The sequence below is a fragment of the Anabrus simplex genome, chromosome 5 (genome assembly GCF_040414725.1).
Source record: "Anabrus simplex isolate iqAnaSimp1 chromosome 5, ASM4041472v1, whole genome shotgun sequence".
Taxonomy (NCBI): domain Eukaryota; kingdom Metazoa; phylum Arthropoda; class Insecta; order Orthoptera; family Tettigoniidae; genus Anabrus; species Anabrus simplex.
This window is the reverse complement of record NC_090269.1, coordinates 354,697,052-354,714,594: the sequence shown is the minus strand read 5'-3', so window position 1 is coordinate 354,714,594 and position 17,543 is coordinate 354,697,052. Positions and strand designations below refer to the sequence as shown.

At 36.8% G+C, this 17,543-nt stretch overlaps 1 protein-coding gene across 2 annotated transcripts in view; it reads left to right on the top strand.

The window, feature by feature from the left end:
* Nucleotides 1–13,024, top strand: part of LOC136874112 (beta-1,3-galactosyltransferase 1) — a 93,864-nt gene extending 80,840 nt beyond the window's left edge. For both annotated transcript variants that reach the window (XM_067147662.2, XM_068227661.1), the window contains exons 4-5: nucleotides 11,023–11,294; nucleotides 12,610–13,024. In XM_067147662.2, coding sequence (XP_067003763.2) covers nucleotides 11,023–11,294; nucleotides 12,610–13,024 — 687 coding nt within the window. The remainder of the gene's footprint in view (nucleotides 1–11,022; nucleotides 11,295–12,609) is intronic.
* The last annotated feature ends 4,519 nt before the right edge of the window (nucleotides 13,025–17,543 follow it).

Sequence of the window (17,543 nt, the reverse complement as noted above, 5' to 3'; positions counted from 1 at the left end):
GGCTATTGCCTTAAACATGTCAACAGAATGAAGCAATGTTGTATTCTGCTTAGGTGATATTATTAGCCCTTAGAAGACTGGTGGAGCGAGACCCCAATAGTCTTTACACAGAAACTATATACATTTCTACGTCTCAGTTATGTTTTGATTTCAGACCATCCTATTTTACTTACTTTCCTGACATGATAGCAACATTTTGAATACATTGCTTCTATTTATTTATTTTTCCTCCTATAAATTTGTTTACTACTATTTCTCTCTCGAATAATGTTTTGGTGATTGTATTATAAGCCTTTTATAAGTCAGTAAACATCATTACTATATAATTTTTCTCCTCTGATACTTTGTCCTGTAATGAAAATATTGATCATCTCTGGAACCATTTTACAACATTTAGAATACATTGCTTCTACTGTTGTGATTTTCTTCTTTTTTTTTCCCACAGCTCATTTCCACATGTTCTTTTAATTGATTTTTCTTGTATTCTTTCATTAATTTTGACAGTATAGGATACACAGTCAATTCCAGCTATAATGAACCTCTACAGATTCAAATATTTGGTTGGCTATAGCCAAAACTCACTATAACCGAAAACCTTCTTCCGGACAGAATTAAGTAAACAAGTGAAGAAAAAAAAAAGTCTTAAAATTACTACAGGAACAAGAGGTTTATTAGTGTAGAAACAGTTCTGTTAATGACAGTTACATTGTTCAATAAGACAAAAATAAATTTCATGCACTGTACTCATGTTTATTGAGCCCTGAAGAAGTCTGTTATTTACTACTGTTTAAGGTACACTGTTTTAATTAAAGTTTGTTTACAAGACAAATGAAGATACAAGTAGAAGCATTCATTGAACGGCTGTCCTCTTCCTTACCCAGTGACCTAGATGTGTCCAATATGGTCATTACACTGACAAGGGTAAAATTTAAGACACAGAGGACAGAGAAGGTTTGCCTTTTCCCAATGAGAGGTTGTCTTTTGTTCGGAGATTAGTTGGGTGGGTCCCTCGTCTCGCCTCCTGAGCTCCATCTGTTCTTAATTTTAGCAATAGAAGTTTATGCACGGAAATAGGCATTATTTTAGAATGCAGTGTATTATATTACATCCCTTTAATTAAACTTTTACCTTTTGTACTCGCTATAAGAGATGCTGTAGTTACAAGCAAAATTTTTAGTATGTATTATAATGTATGTGAAATAGGATCAGATGTTCAGGTTCATTATTGCCAAATATTGATTATAACAGAGTTTACTACATCCAGAGTTGACTGTAATTTCTTATACTAATATATAGTAAAAATACAAGTAAACTAACAGAACGTATCTGTTGTTGACGGACCGATAGTTGGTGATGTCGTTTACTTCTCTTTCTACCCAACATTAACACATAAGCTGTCATTTTTAAGTCGCTGGCAAAGAAATGACTTTGGTTACCAACTCTGTGTTGGTTTCCAAAGGCCTCGTTGTACACTGAATTAATGGTCAATCCACCTGGGGCAAAAACCCAGCTGAACAGTGCTTAGCCAGCACTTGTTCTGGAACAAATGCTTTGATATAACAAGTGTACTTTCGTGGACAACCATTATTTACAAAGAAAATGCGTGTGACCTTTTCCATGGAAGAATTATTTTAAATTCACATATTGGCTTTATTTTATGATAGGACTAACTATTTGCCCATTATTTTGATTTTTACTGGTTAAGGCTTGCTTAATGCTGAGTCGCTTAACGATAAAAATAAAGTTTAGCTTTGTGATAATAGTCTTGTAATATCTCCATGCTAAGACACACAATGAAATATCTTTTTCCTTGCAAACTTCAATATCATTCCAGCCTCATACACAAAAGGTCAGTGATTTCCTTAAGACTGAGGGCCAATTGCAGAAACGATGACTAGTTTTAAGTCTTAGACAACGTCTACCTAAACAACGTCTAAGTAGCGGTCTTCCATTCCATAAACAATGTTCAGCCAGTGTTTAATTAGACATTGTTTGAAGTTTCAATATTGTTTCAAAAATGGAGATGGCTCTTTGCTTGTCGCAACCAATGAAATTCGTTGGTGTGCTTGCCGAACGCTAGTCAGCTGTTGTGTTCCTACAAATTACTCAAATATGGCTAAGCATGAGCATGACTTGCCCATAGATAAGAATATCGCTTTCGGTGGAAATTAAATATCATAATGTTATCAACACAAATTCGAACCGCCGCCATACGAGGAAGTGTAGCTTTGATTATAGTGTTGTTACGGTGAGTGTACTCGACTCGTAAATAGCTTTGGCAAAAGGAAGATGAAACAATAGCACTGTGTAACCGAAGGAGTTGTACGGGCCATATAGATGTGCCTTGCATTCTAGAGATCATAGGTTCGAAAAGAATCATCGGCAACCCTGAAGGTTGTTTTCCGTAGTTTCCCCATTTTTACACCAGGTAAATACTAGGGCTGTTATTATGGCCACGGCTCTTCTTCCCCAGTCCTCTTTAAACAGTAATCACCACCATCATCATCACTTGCCTTTTACTATCTCATAGTTTCCAAAAACTTACCTGAATTAGCATGACGATTATTTGGAAAAAAAACACATACAACCTACTTTTTAGTTGTCACTATAATTGTGTGCTTACTTGGCAGTAAATATAACTGAATTCCCCTTCCCGGGTTGATGTATGTGACAGCCTCTGACGATCGGGACAAGTTGAAATGACCTATAATTCCATGGAAATTATCCCATGTATAATAAAATATATCAGTTCTTGACGAATTGTAGTCAAGTTGACAGTTAACGGACTGTCCCTTTGTCAGTCTCAAGAAACAAGTCTCTTGAAAAGCGAAATCTTATTTTAAGCTGTGCCTCCCCATACATTTCAAATGAATTGCTGCGATTTCATAGTGGTCGACCCACAGAGAGGCCGTCGGACTAACCTTTCTTCCCAGAATTGTCTCAACATGATATTACAAAAAATTACGTGTTTCATGGTACGTAACCTCTGATTGTGATGCACTCCTCTCATTTGAGGTTAAACAGTGTTCTCGACAGTGTTACACATGGCCGGTTGAACATCGGTTTTAGATAGTGTCTAAGTGATAAATAATGTCTCTGCAATGCGACGGCCATACTTAGGCATTGTTTAACCATAGACATTGTCTAAACACAGTTTATGCAATCGGCCCTAAGGGTTCTGTGAAGTATTTGTAATTGTAATTTTACCGATTATTTTTTTTAAAAATTGTAATTGAGTAAAATATTTAATATGGAACTGTTATTCAGCTTTTTCATTTCTTTTCCTATCATTGGATGAAAGATACAGGTGATAAATCCATTAAAGTTGATTTGCTGCACGAACGCTGTTAGTTATTTACGTACATTCAACACTTTTTGACATCAAAAAAGAAGAAACCAAACAATCCTGCATACACCACACTATATGCCTTAAGAAAACTTTTTGTTTTCACTATAAATGCAGACTGAAATGTACACTATAATGTTTCACTTTTTCCAGTGGGATTGGAGGCCGTGCTCTCTGCTACTATTCTCGCTCCACATATTGCTTGAAATAGTTCTGAATCGTTCCTAGTCAGGGAGAAATCTTACATATCTCTCAGGTATTGAGAGACCTAACAATAGGTCTTATTGTTCGAATCCGAGTGATGTTCATGTGAAGGTTCCTCGCCCGACTCTTGTTCCTGTATTCCTTTGTCCTTTTGTTTATAATCAGCAATGAATTGATCAAAATCTGTAAGGTTAGCTTCACTTTAAATATCCACATCTATGTTTGGGTAGTCCTCGACAGTGCTACAGGTCATCCACATCTTTTTACCAAAGTTGGCCAGGTGAAGTGTTTCCTGGAAGATTCTCATTCATCTGTAGTGGCTTCTCCACCATTCTTACTTTTACAATCCAAACAATGTCATCAAGCACAGTAACAGGCTGTGCCTGAATGCTGTCAGAAGTTATGGATTCCATATTGGCAATGAGAGTTCCCAAGACATTTTTGCGATAGTTTATCTTCATGCAGTTCATGACTCCCTGATACATTGGTTGCATGACACTTGTTGTTTTGAGCAGAAACCACTCCAACTTTATGTTGGATAGCTCAAGATGTGGTTGACATGTAGCCTTGTTGTGAAACAAAAAGACACGCCTGTTTTGTTACTTCATTCTCTCATTAAAGCTTCTCAGCCAATCTCCCATTATCGCAGCTTTCATCTTTTCCTAAGAAGTTGATGTGGGTATTGAAAATGAAGCTAACCTTACAGATTTTCATCAACTACTTCCTTTTCTTTCTGTTGAAGCATAGGCCTGGAAATTCCAATCTTCTTTCTTGTTTTTGTTTGTGTGCATTTCCTATTTAAAAAATTTTTGCTGTCTCCCTGGACATGAATCTGCACAACAAAACTGTCAGCCTCTTTCTCTATTTTTTTTTTTTAATACCAGGATACCTTTTGCCTTTTAAGCACAGAGTTTTATCTGGTAGTGCTTGGAAGAATAATCCTCTCTTATAGAGTTGATGTCCTTTGGTTTGTAGACCTCAGTTCGTGACGATACTTTGACAGCCCATCCGGCCATGGTCTCTTCATTGACATCTCCAGCTTCACAGCAAATGGTCTTACAAACAATAGTGTATCTTCCAGAATATTTCCAACCATCTATTAGGTGTTGTAAAGTAATCTTTCCCTAATTTTTCAATGACTTTGAAGCATAGGCCTGGAAATTCCAACCTTCTTTGATCTTGCGTCTCGCATCATCTCTCCTTATTTTCTGTCTTCTTTAATTTTCCTTTGTTAGCCAATTGCATTTAACTTCACTTCTTGCCTTTAAAGTTTTGTAAACTAGTTAATGGTGCACACATTTTATAGTTGAAATGAAATATTTGAAACCAGGTTATGAACTTGTAACTGAGCCAAAGCCATTATGCACATCTAGTAGTGCTTCATAAATTCACTTTAAGATCCAGGAGGACAGAGCTCCTCAAAGTAAATAATAAGCCCAAAGACACAAAGAAGTAACTTAACGGACATGTTGGGTAACTAACACACTAACGGTGCGAGGAAGGAGGCACACTAAAGCTAGACTTACAAAGAAGAACTAGTGCACCAGAAGAATTAAAATTCACACCATGTCAGAAGTTGCATAATTGTTTCCTTGATCTTACCTGGATCAGAAACCACAAAACTTCAATAATTCATCTTGGTATTCCTTTATGGTGAGGCAGTAAGTACAAGTTGGCCATGTTGGAACAAAGTGAACAATTTTCATTCTTCTCGTCTGGTAGCTGCTTCTTAATGGACTCTGCCAAAATGTGCATACTTTAACAATCTATATCGTCATTTTCTCTTATCCAGCTCCCGTTATATTATTAAGATAAAATGTTTAAATGGTCGGTGATGCAGTCTGAAGGCATCCATTTTCTGGAAAAACAGGGATTATATGGCAAACACAGGGAAATGAAAACACAGAAAATATACAGGGAAATGACTTGTCACATCAAAATTCAGCTTTCGATCTAATTCTTGACCTAAACGGAATGATCAAGCGAGACTGATATGTAGATACAACACAAGCCGTATGCAGCGAGTATTACTTTGAGAAGGAGACAGAGTGAGCGTGCATGCTAGAGAAGGAGAGTGAATGAAAAGCGCTAAATGCTCAAAGATAGCAGTACATGAGGCGTGCAACATATCTAGTATTGTATTAATTAGTGTATGGTGTAGCTTACAATTCACTCTTAATGATAACATAATTCCAGGTCTTTACTTTGATTGTAAAATTAAATGTACATAGATAATAACTTCCCCCCTTAACACGTTCGCGGCCGCTCGGATATCGGCAAACATTACCGTGGTACCGTAATACTTTTTTTGTTTAAAGGAGTTCATTTCTGTGTCCTTATGCATTTTAGATTATTATTTTAATTATTTCAATATTATTTATGTGCACACGAGCGGCACTACCGATGAGTTTTTCGCCTTCGGTGCCGTTTGACGCAGCATGTGCGTCATGACTGGTATTGAAGTGGAGCGAGGAAAATAATGTTTTGTTCGATTGTAGAACTTCTTTACAACAGAAAAATAAGTTTTTGAACATTTCACTGTGCAGTAGAATCTTATTATTGCTGTGTGAACAATGTATACTTACATTACTCCATAAGCTGTACAATGTAACTACAGTAGTCCATACAGTGTGCTACAGTGACATTTCCTCGCAAAAATAACTCTTCTGCAAATGCGTTACATTCAGTTACAGTGTTATTCAGCAAGTTGTCATCTGCAATCAAGCGAAAACAATCAATAAGTTTCGCGTCACTTGGCAGTGGAACCTTCATTCCCAGCCAACGAATAAAGTTTATTTGTTTCATTGAGGATGAATCTGAACTCCAAGAATTGGCCCCTGAAATATTGCCCATGTTATTTGGCAGGAGATTTGGAGATGAGATATTAATTAGGTCTTCCTCATCTTCTGTAATGTAAGAATTGGAAGTAGACACTCGACACACACATCCGTGATTAAAATTCTCACTCAGGTGGCTACAGTCACTTTTCACACTGTTATCGCTGTCGTCACTATCATTGCTGTCACTGTCACTAGCGTTCAGGAGAGCTTCCAGACTATCATCATTTATTGCAAATTGCCTGTTTATCCCACTGACGGGTTTCTTCCGGTGAGAAGGTACTGAAACTTCACTGGTCCCTCGTGATATAGCGGAAATGTATGCCGACTTGTAATGACTACAGAGATTGTAATTAACAATTGATCTGATGCCCAGATGGCGCATATGTTTAATAACACCTTAATAATGCACAGATAAGAGGTCCGTTTGTTTACATACATATTGGCAGAAATACAAGCTTTAATATTTGGAGCGGAATGTGACGCACGTGTGTCGTCATCGGCACTGAATGAAAGTGGAGTCATGACGCATATGTGTCATCATCGGCCACGAACGTGTTAATTTGTAATTACCTTGTTCTTATTAAACCAAAACTTAAATTACAATACTATTATCAAACAGAAGGACAGTAACTCTTATTTTCTTAATGTTCCTTTTAAAGTGCCCAGTGTTTTAAAAGCTACCCATGTAATTTACATAAGTTAGAGGTGCTAACTATTATGGATTGCCCATAATTATTATTGATTTTGCCTCCCTATGGAAGAGAAATTATGGAAAAGCAAAATTATCACAGAAAAACATTCTACAAAAAAAGGAATGTGTCAGAGGTGCTGTTTATACTGTATACACACTAGTTGACCACCATTCAAATGACGCGTCCATTTGCTACAGGAACTGGGATCTTATTCCTGAGTTTCTGAACATGAACCCATATGTTACTGTTATGAGCATGTTTAGAAACAGGCATACGCATTCATACCAACTTCAGGAATAAAGTCCCTTATGAATACAGGCGTTAGTTTGAAGGGTGATTGACTGATGGCTTACTGTGAGCAATGTAGTTCATTTTCTTTTGTGTTTCTTATAGTGAATTTCTATGATGGGATTGCAGATAACCCACTTCAATGATAGGGTGTGGTTTCTTTGACATGAGAAATTAATTTCGAGTTCTCTATGCCATTGTAAGTGTCCATCCAAATATGTTTCAAGATGATGATTCCAGAGTATGATAAACATACTCGACCATCACATTTATATACCACATCCCACTAAATTTAATGGAGGGAAAATGGGAATATCTCAGGGAAAACAGATTTAGGTTAGTAGTAGGCACCCTGAATCTGAATCCAGGGTGGTGATAGTCTTTCATAATAGGTAATGATTGTCTACAAATGGAAATGAGTTTGAGTCCTTTTTTAAATGACAGTAGGAAATTTCTTGCTTTATTTTAACGCCATACCAACTTTAAACTTTTTGACAGTTTGTTTCACCGTTACCTTGTCTTTTTCACACACCTCAGTAACTTGCATTTTAGCATTCGGGTCTAACACGTTCCTCTTTTTTGAAGCCATAGTTATAACTCAGACTTACAGAATTTACCATACCTTACCATAAGATCACAGAAAAAATGCACTGACTGAGCTCAAGGAATGTCCTTGTTAATGGAGATATCAGCACAGTGTATAACCCACAGTAAATTTCTTCAAACATTAGTGTCACTTGGAGTTAGTCGAGGTCTGGACTTTTACTGGGAGCTCAAGTTGCCTTACCAAGGTTTATTTGAAGATTTTAGCAAGAGAGGTTGCAGTGACCGAGCTCAATAGCTGCAGTCGCTTAAGTGTGGCCAGTATCCAGTAATCGGGAGATAGTGGGTTCGAGCCCCACCGTCGGCAGCCCTGAAGATGGTTTTCCGTGATTTCCCATTTTCACACCAGGGAAATGCCAGGGCTGTACCTTAAGGCCACGGCCGCTTCCTTCCACTTCCTAAGCCTTTCCTATCCCATCATCGCCATAAGACCTATCTGTGTCGGTACGACATAAAGAAAAAAAAAAAGAGGTTGTAGTGAAATCATGCCAAATCTTAAATCACTATCTCGGTACAAATATTTGAGTAGAGTTTACTATAGCTGTTATATAAAATTTGTTGGTGAATATACTGACTTCTATTGGGCTACCTTCATTGGAAGACAGTTTTTTTAAGTAAAAAATAAATACCCATCCAGAAATAGGTTTGTGTACTTTAGGCCCACCCAGAGTACCAAAGGAGTGAATTAAGACACTCCTGTAGCTTATATCATTGAAATAATTTTGCACATACGTGCTGCAGATGGGACAATAATCAATATTCAACTGTATTTGAATGATGTAATATCTGTTATAAGCCCAATTTTCCTTTCCGTTCCCACATTGGACAGTTTCTGTTTAATCAAGGTTAATGTACATGGAACTGAGAGAGTTGGCCGTGCAGTTAGGGTCATGCAACTGTGAGCTTGTATTGGGGAGATGGTGGGTTCAAGCCCCACCATTGGCAGTCCTGAATGTGGTTTCCTATGGTTTCCCATTTTCACACCAGGCAAATGCTGGGGCTGTTCCTTAATTAAGGCTATGGCTGCTACCTCCCCAATTCTAGCCCTTTCCCATCCTTCCATTGCCGAAAACCTATGTGTTAGTGCGATGTCAAACAAGTAACAAAAGAAGTATGTGGATTTTAACTAAATTTCTTCGGAACTACAATAAAACGCCGATAAAGACAGGTTTTCACTTAATTCAGGTTCCATTATGAGCAGCTTTGACTATTTCTCTTTGTGGGCTGCAAGCCTAAAATGCTCCTGTAACACACAAAAATGTATAAGTTTGTAGTAATGTGTTAGTTATGATTCTATGAACGTTTTTTACAAACAAATTTAAATCCTGTGTGTGCTGCTTTTGTTTGTAAGACTAACAGTTTACTGGCTAGTTTGGATTTTATCAGAGAAAGCATGCACTTAAATCCAGAAAAAGCAGATTTTTCTTGAAAAACTGTTACATTTAGAAAGTAAATGCATAAGAGCTCTTTTTCCTTCTAGGAAATTGAATTCTATTTCAAGCACACTTGTTGAGCTCTGTTCTTTTAATATTAAAGAATCCCAGGTACACAATTTTTCTCACTTTTCATAAACTGCTGCTCTCCTAATATGCTAATATAATTATACAAGGTGTATTAAAACTTGACTATAAAACTTCAGGAATGGGTTCCTCGTATAGAGAGAGAAAAGAAAAGGGATATGACAACATGGGTCGAGAAATTCATAATTACAGAGTTATCCAACCTTTATTGAAATGAATGCAGTCCGACACTCCCAACACTGTTACACCTATTATGCCTGTGGTGCCAGCTGGAACATTTTGTTCATAGTTCAGATGAAATGTTCAAAGTGACCTCCTCCTACCTGAATAATACAGGCCTCCATACTTCTCCTTGAGTGTCAAACATGATCAGTAATGTCTGGTATAATGCATACTGTCTGACAGGCTGCCACAATGTGCATACAAAGAGTTGGTTCATCATCAACAGTAGTTAAGTCTACAATTATGCATTTCTGGAACCACGTCATACCTTTTTTTCTCTTCTCTGTATATGAGGAATCCATTTCTGGAGTTCTACCATTGAGTTTTGATACACCCTGTATATATAGTGTATAATAATGGGAAGAAATAAACCTTATAATGGTAAAAGGATCATAGCCTATAATAGTGTGGAAGAAATAAGCTTTCTAATGGTAAAAGAATTATTAAAACTGGTTATGTGGTTTCTGGGATTACCCTCCTCCAAAACAACTCGCAAACTTTCTTTCTTTCTTTCTTTCTTTCTTTCTTTCTTTCTTTCTTTATAATTATTATTAATGTAACCGGGCTGAGTAGTTCAGACGGTAGAGCACCTACCTTCTGAGCCCAACTTGGCAGGCTCAGTCCAGTGGTATTCGAAGGTGCTCAAATACATCATCGTTGTGCCGTTAGACTTACTGGCATCTTAAAGAACTCCTGCGAGATGAAATTCCAGCACCTTGGCGTCTCTGAAAACTGTAAAATTAATTAATTAATTAGTGGGACATAAACTCGAAAAAGCTGGGCTGAGTGGTTCAGATGGTTGAAGCACTGGCTTTCTGACCCCAACTTGGCAGGTTCTATCCTGGCTCAGTCCGGCGGTATTTGAAGGTGCTCAAATACGTTGGCCTCGTGTCGGTAGATTTACTGGCACGTAAATAACTCCTGAGGGACTAAATTCTGGCACCTAGGTGTCTCCAAAAACCGTAAAAGAGTAGTTAGTGGGACGTAAAGCAAAATAGCATTATTATTAAACTCGAAAAAATTATATCATTATTCTTGTTGTTGTTGTTGTTGTTGTTGTTGTCGTAGATTTGAACCATTGCCATATTCACAAGAGAAGGAAAATTTTTCATCATCACACTTACAAATTTTGTGTATCCTTCATAATAGTGAAAACGAAGGCTTTTAAAATACATCTCCAACTTTCGGTCAAGAAGAAATACTTTAAATTTTGTATCTTCTATTAGATTTTTAGTTCAATACTTTGAACTCAATATTTTGACAAACATAAATATATGTACATATTTAGCTCTGGTGTTGGCTGACAGGAGCAAGTAGAGGAGGAGAGTATCAGACATGGGGATGTGATCCAAGAAGGCTTCATAGACTCGTACAACAACCTCACTCTCAAAACTGTGATGATGCTCAAATGGGTGCACTCCTACTGTACGTCTGCTCACTTCATCATGAAGACTGATGATGACATGTTCGTCAATATCAACAATTTGATTAAGCTTCTGAAAGTGAAAGGAGGCCCTGGATTGCTACTAGGAACATTGATATGTGGGGCAAAGCCAATTTTAGATGCCAACAGTAAATGGTAAGACTTCAATTTGATTACAAATATTAAAGAAAACTATAGCTAGCCTTTTTGAATTCCCTTCATGTATTATCTTTTTTATTTAACCTGGGAGAAGGCACGCACGCGACCAGCACTTACATGAGCGGGCACGCACAGTCAAGTAGGCTACACCTTATAATCACTTGCAGCAATCACATTTCATTGTTATATATTTCTGAATAATTTCTTTATTTATGTATTTTGTGGGAGGGGGTCATTTCTTTTACATTTCATACTAATGTTCTCTTTTATTGGGCAACATTGTGTAAGTTTACAGTCATGTATTTCAAACTAGTATAACATTTCCTTTTACAGTGAGTAATCATGAATTATAAAGATCACTGGCCTAAAAATCATGTTATTCGTCATCTGTTTCCTCTTCTGAAGAAACTGTGGGTTTTTATCCGATAACATCTTCAAAAAGCCTATGGCATAATGTGCCCTGTTCTCTTGCTAGTATATTCCTCTCTCCTCCTTTTCAACGCTGTCAAGAAATTTATGTATTCTTTCCTGTTCATTCTGATCTATTATGAGTCAAAAGATACAATCCGCTAACTGAACAAAATGACAAAAATATGGGAATAAGCGTAAAAGAAATGTCAGAAACTCAGTACGCCACAGGGCACACATAGTCAAAAGCACCGCTAATATACATGTTCAATCACTGTATTAACATGATCACGACTGAGGCATCGACAATGCAGTACGTGCTACCCAACACCTCCTATAAGATTTGATTGGAGTGAGGGAGCCATACAGCAATCAGTTAACAATTGGCAAACTCATTAATATTGTTGCTGTTGAAAAGGCCACGGCACGCCTACTCCCAGGTTAAGCATCACAGAGTGGTGGGGCTATTTAATACAAGTTTTATCTCTGCTTTAAAATTATTGCATTTAATTAAGTTGTCTGATAAGTTTCTCTGCACCTGAATTATGCCATGCAAACAAAGCACTGGAGATTAGTACTGCAAATTAGGAATAAAAAAATAAAATGGATGGAGGGGTTTATTCCGTGAAATGGAAGTTTAGCATGTTTGTTAATACTACAAAATAATTTGTATTTGATGTCAACCATTGTAAAATTATTCCTTTTATATAAAATATTAAATTCCCTAAAGGAGACCATAATTTCATTGATTACAAATGTTAAAAACATTCAAGCTTTTTAGGCCTTCTCAATCGTGAAATTATCAGCATTTTTACCCCAATGTGGCAGTGGGTTCATCACAATTGAAAAGGCCCATTTTTATTCCTTTTAGTTAGATAAAGGTATTTTTTTAATGGTCTTTCAGGTATTCACCACGATATATGTATGCTGGACGTGTTTATCCAAACTACGTATCTGGCACTGGCTATGTGATGGCAGCTGATGTAGCTCAGAATTTGTACCGTGTGGCTCTTCGTACTCCACTCTTCCACCTGGAGGATGTGTACCTGACTGGTGTTTGCGCTCGCAAAGCAGGCATCCGTCCTCGAGACTATCCAGGCTTCACTTACGGTCATCGTCGCATGGATCCATGTGTGCTTAATGAGCCGTCAGTCATTACTAGCCATCGTGTTGACATGACAGAGATGAGGAAGGTGTGGACCCGCATGCATAGTCCTTCCCTTGATTGCACAGCTTTTGCAGCCTCTCAGAAACCTACTTCAAAAGCAAGCGGTAAGAAGGTTGTGTCTGTTCGTCGTCCTGGTAACAGATGTGTATGATACTTCTATTGTTCTGTTTGTCCATCTGTTACTGCTTCAGTATACTATCCGTCATGATTGTATGGTGGTGTTGCTGGACTTCGTAGTCCAGTTACATGTGTCCTGTTTTGAAGGCTGTGGCATTGTCTTGTCATGTAAGGTGTATGTTATGCTGTCTGTTTTCAAATTCAGTGTCTGATTGAGATGAAGACATCAGGAAAACATGTTTACAATTCATTGTTGGTCTGCAGGCCAATGTGTTTCATGGTTGATTAAAATTCTTCAGTTTCTGTAGCTGTGCAGGCAGAATTTTGTCATCAGTTTGGTTTATTAGGTTACCGTATATTAATTCCTTCATGTATGAGAATCAGGTATACAAGATGAATCATGCTCAACTTGAGGAAACTGAAATTATTGTACCAATCATGTTTTCAGGCAGAAATTAAGAGGAAGCATGGCATAAACAGCTACAGTTACCATTTTCATATTTCTTCTAATGTGCTAGTACTGTCAGATCTGTAGAGGGCATAACATCAGTGATATGCTATCCACCTAAAACTGCATTCTTCATCTCATAGTCGTATCTACTCTCCAATTTTATCATAAACCTATTTTGAGATTATTGAATCAATATACGTATAATTATATAGATCTGAAATCCTAAATCTAAAATCTAAAATTTGAAATGACCGAAAAAGAACAGAGCTTCCATTTATACCACAGAGTTCTGTGGTGAACTCTTGAGGATCTTTTTATTCCTATGAATTTCTTTTATTCTAATCCAAACCGGGTTACCTTTTCTCTTCTTGTACCATTTTATACTTCATGTAGGGAAAAGTAGACTTTAAAAATGTGTACTTAACAGAACTACAAACTGTAGTCTTGGATCATCAGGTGCATTATATCATCTTTGCTTCATTTTGTGGATTTCTACTCAAAAACAGTATCAGACAGAAATTCTAATGCTTTTTGCAGTTGGCTCTGAGCAGTCAGTTTGTAGCAGGAAATTTAGGGGTTGGTTTAAACAAGCTGTCCTGTGACTGGCTCATTCTGTGATTAAATTAATTGTGTGTTGCTTCATCTTTTGGGTGCATTCAGCACTGTACAAACAGATGGTAATAGTTGACTATATAGTTATGAAGTAATACTTGAAAAGCACTCTTCTGCTCCTGCAGTTCAAAAGTGCATACAGTATTACTTATTAGAAAATGAGGAATTCGGAGAACTTGTTTAAATCCAAGCTGCACTTACCCTTTACCTCCTGCCTATTCAACTGATTCCGTAAAGAAGATTACAGTTTAGTGTGTTCATAATATTTTATATTTTATTACTACTTGTTGCAGTAAAACTATAAGTTGAAGCAATAGAAAAAATTCTGATCATTTTGCCCGTAAAAGGAAAAAAATGTTTAGCAGCTGAAGTAAGGCATAAGCTCCAATTATCGTAGTTCATGTGTTTTTATTTTATTGATTGTGATATTATTTGTAGTTAGGTGTGAAAAGAATGAGTTTCCTGATATTTCTTTGTAGAAACTTCTTTTTTTAAGGGTAATGATAAAGAAGAGTTAAGTTTTTGTAGTTCTGTAAGTATATTAGATGGTAACCATTTAAAAGTGTGGGAGGTATGGATGCTGTCTGATGTGAGACGCACAAATTGTTGTGCCTCCCTGTGGAATACTTGCACATAAATACTCATAAGGGACAAGACAGATTGGGTAGTTATCTCAAGCCGTCCGTCTGAGACATTTAGTTAAGACAAGACTGCTTGTTTTGATATATGTGTGTATGTATGTATGTATGTATGTATGTGTGTATATATATTTAAATGTATATTTTTACTGCTTGGCTTGAAATGTTTTAAGTTGTTATGTCTGTATTGTCCCTTATTGACAGTCTTACATGCCATATTCTAGGTAAAAGACCAAATACTTTTTATCATAATGAGGACTACACAGGAGAGAAGTAGATTAATAGATTTATATAGTTTTATTACATTTTTAAAGAAAGAGATCTGGTAGATGTAAGGGCTGATGGATAGTTGATGTATCATATCACTGCGTTGAACATGCAGCTTCTCAAACCTGCCTTCCCATCCATTGTCCTTCAAATAGCATTCAGTCTTGGAGACAATAATATGGTAAACAGTCCTTCTTCCTTGGCTTGCCACTAAGGAAAGCTCTTCTGACTGCCAAACTTTCAGTTGGACTCCGTGGGAAAAACAATTGCATGATTAAATATAAACTCCATCAGAAGATGTACAATTTGTTACTTTTGATATATTGCTGTTATGAACTCCAATTTGAGTAATCTTTTATCATTGTTGATGGGATTCTTGAAAATTACCCAACCCAATGCTGTAATTATCTTATGTACATTTCCTTTCCATTTGATGCTTGTAGTTTGGTGTTTCTTATTTTGTAGTCTGTGATCACTAGATCAAGAGTTCCTGACTATGCTGTTCCAAGTACTACTATAGAAATTCTGTTGTTAATAAGTTACCATTTAGTAAATACATTTAAACCATTATTAGCATATGAATACAGAAAACCAAGTTGCAATACAAGGTATATTATTGCCATAATACTTGTCATATTATTAATGGTACTATTTGAAACTCCTCAAAACATGGTCAGTGGGGTAAATATTTAGGGGGAGATTTCCTTTCATACAACATTCCTTGTTCAGTTACTTTTCAGTACTATTGCAACTTCAAAGTCATCAAAGTACTACACTCTTGACGTTGCAGAATATAACTGGCTATGGGTGAAAACTGGCTGAGGTAAATAGAGACCTACTGAATGAGTTAGCTACGCAATTTGAGGCATATAGCTGTTAAGCTTGCATTCGGGAGATATGGTAAAACCTCATTAATTCAAAGTCGCTGGGACGCAAAAATCAAACTTCAAATTACGTGATTTTGAATTAACCGCAATACGTAATTCAGGAATGCCAACCCTTGCCGCATCACAGAATATTCTAAGACCCGTTACTGCATGCAGTTGACCTTGATTCACAGTTTAAACATTTCAAATGCCATGGAAAAATCTATTTCCAAAATGTATCCAACAAGATGCATTTACAGTATTCAAATAATGCACTTGGATAACTCACTGGCAAACATAACCTCACGTAACAAAAGGGGAAAAAATATGATTCAAAGACAAGGAGAACTCTATGCTGGCTCCCCTGTGCAAGTGCTTAATGTTTTGGATTACTGTACTGTTTGCATTTTTAGATGCCTTGTACTTGCACGGAAAGTGCCCGATGCCCTTAAAACATTGTGGCTTATCAAACTTTCTTATGACGAGGGGAGGAAGTTTCTTGCTTCCGTCTGCATTGCAACACAGTAGACTACAGTGACCACCACCCTTGTGCGATTCCCCTGCCTGACACTTCTCCCCTTTAAAACCACAAGTCCGTTTGGGTCCGGCATTAAGAAAAAAATGCAGTTTCATCGGCATTGCTAATATTGTTTGGTGCATACGAATTTATTAGGCTAGCATAAACCACGCTCTTTCGCCAAACGTCGGCATCGCCATTGTTCACAGATTCTGCTTCTCTGCACACTGCCTGCTACATGATATTGTGCCATTCTTTAAAACGCTGTATACAAAAGAATTATGATTTCATTCAAACTTAGCAACTATAAACACACCGAAGTGAGTGAAAGTGCAGAGAGTTACCCCTCCATGGTCCGGAAGACGCGTTTTATCGTGATGTGGAGAAATTTTGAGTGTAAATTACTCTAAATTACTATTTTATTTTTATAATGTAAAGGCAGTTTTGAATTAAAAATTTAAATTTTGGAAATGGGACCGACATTGTTCTTCGAATTACGAATTATCCGTATTTTGAATTAATTTAAATAACATGCAAAACCGTACCTCATGTTTCCGGGAATGAGATCTTCTTCAAATTAGGCAGGATTTTGAATGTACACATTAATGTACCATTGGAGCTTCATCCCATACAATGAGCCATACTAACTGAATGTTGTCAGCTGTTTTGAAATTTAATTTTAATCCATGCACTAAACTCTCATTTAAATTCAAAGAAATTGTTTATGTACTGTCAAGTATCCAACCATTGGGCAAGAAAACAGATATACCTATTACGAAGCTGTAAATTGAAGCACTTTTGTGTTAAGCACAAGCATCAATGTGTAAGTACTTTTCCAAAGACCATCAGTGAAAAATGTAATTTTCATATTGTGTTGTTTTCTGTGCATATCAGAGTTGAATACTCATGGAAAGCTGTTCCTGGTTTCATATTAGTACCATGTCGGCCACATTAATTGAAAATTGTCATTTTAATAGTTCACTGGTTTAAGACAGATAGGAAGTTCAGTTTTGTTAGAGAGAAATACAGTTTCAGGGTTTCATTAATTAATATCTCTAATTGATAAATTGCATTTGTATCTGTTGAAACTGATAGGATTTTTATCATATTTTCTATAACATTGCAAGGCTGATGAAATATCACCACCATCAGCTGATACTCGTACCTGAGTATTCGCATCTCTCCTGCCATTCTTCCAAGAT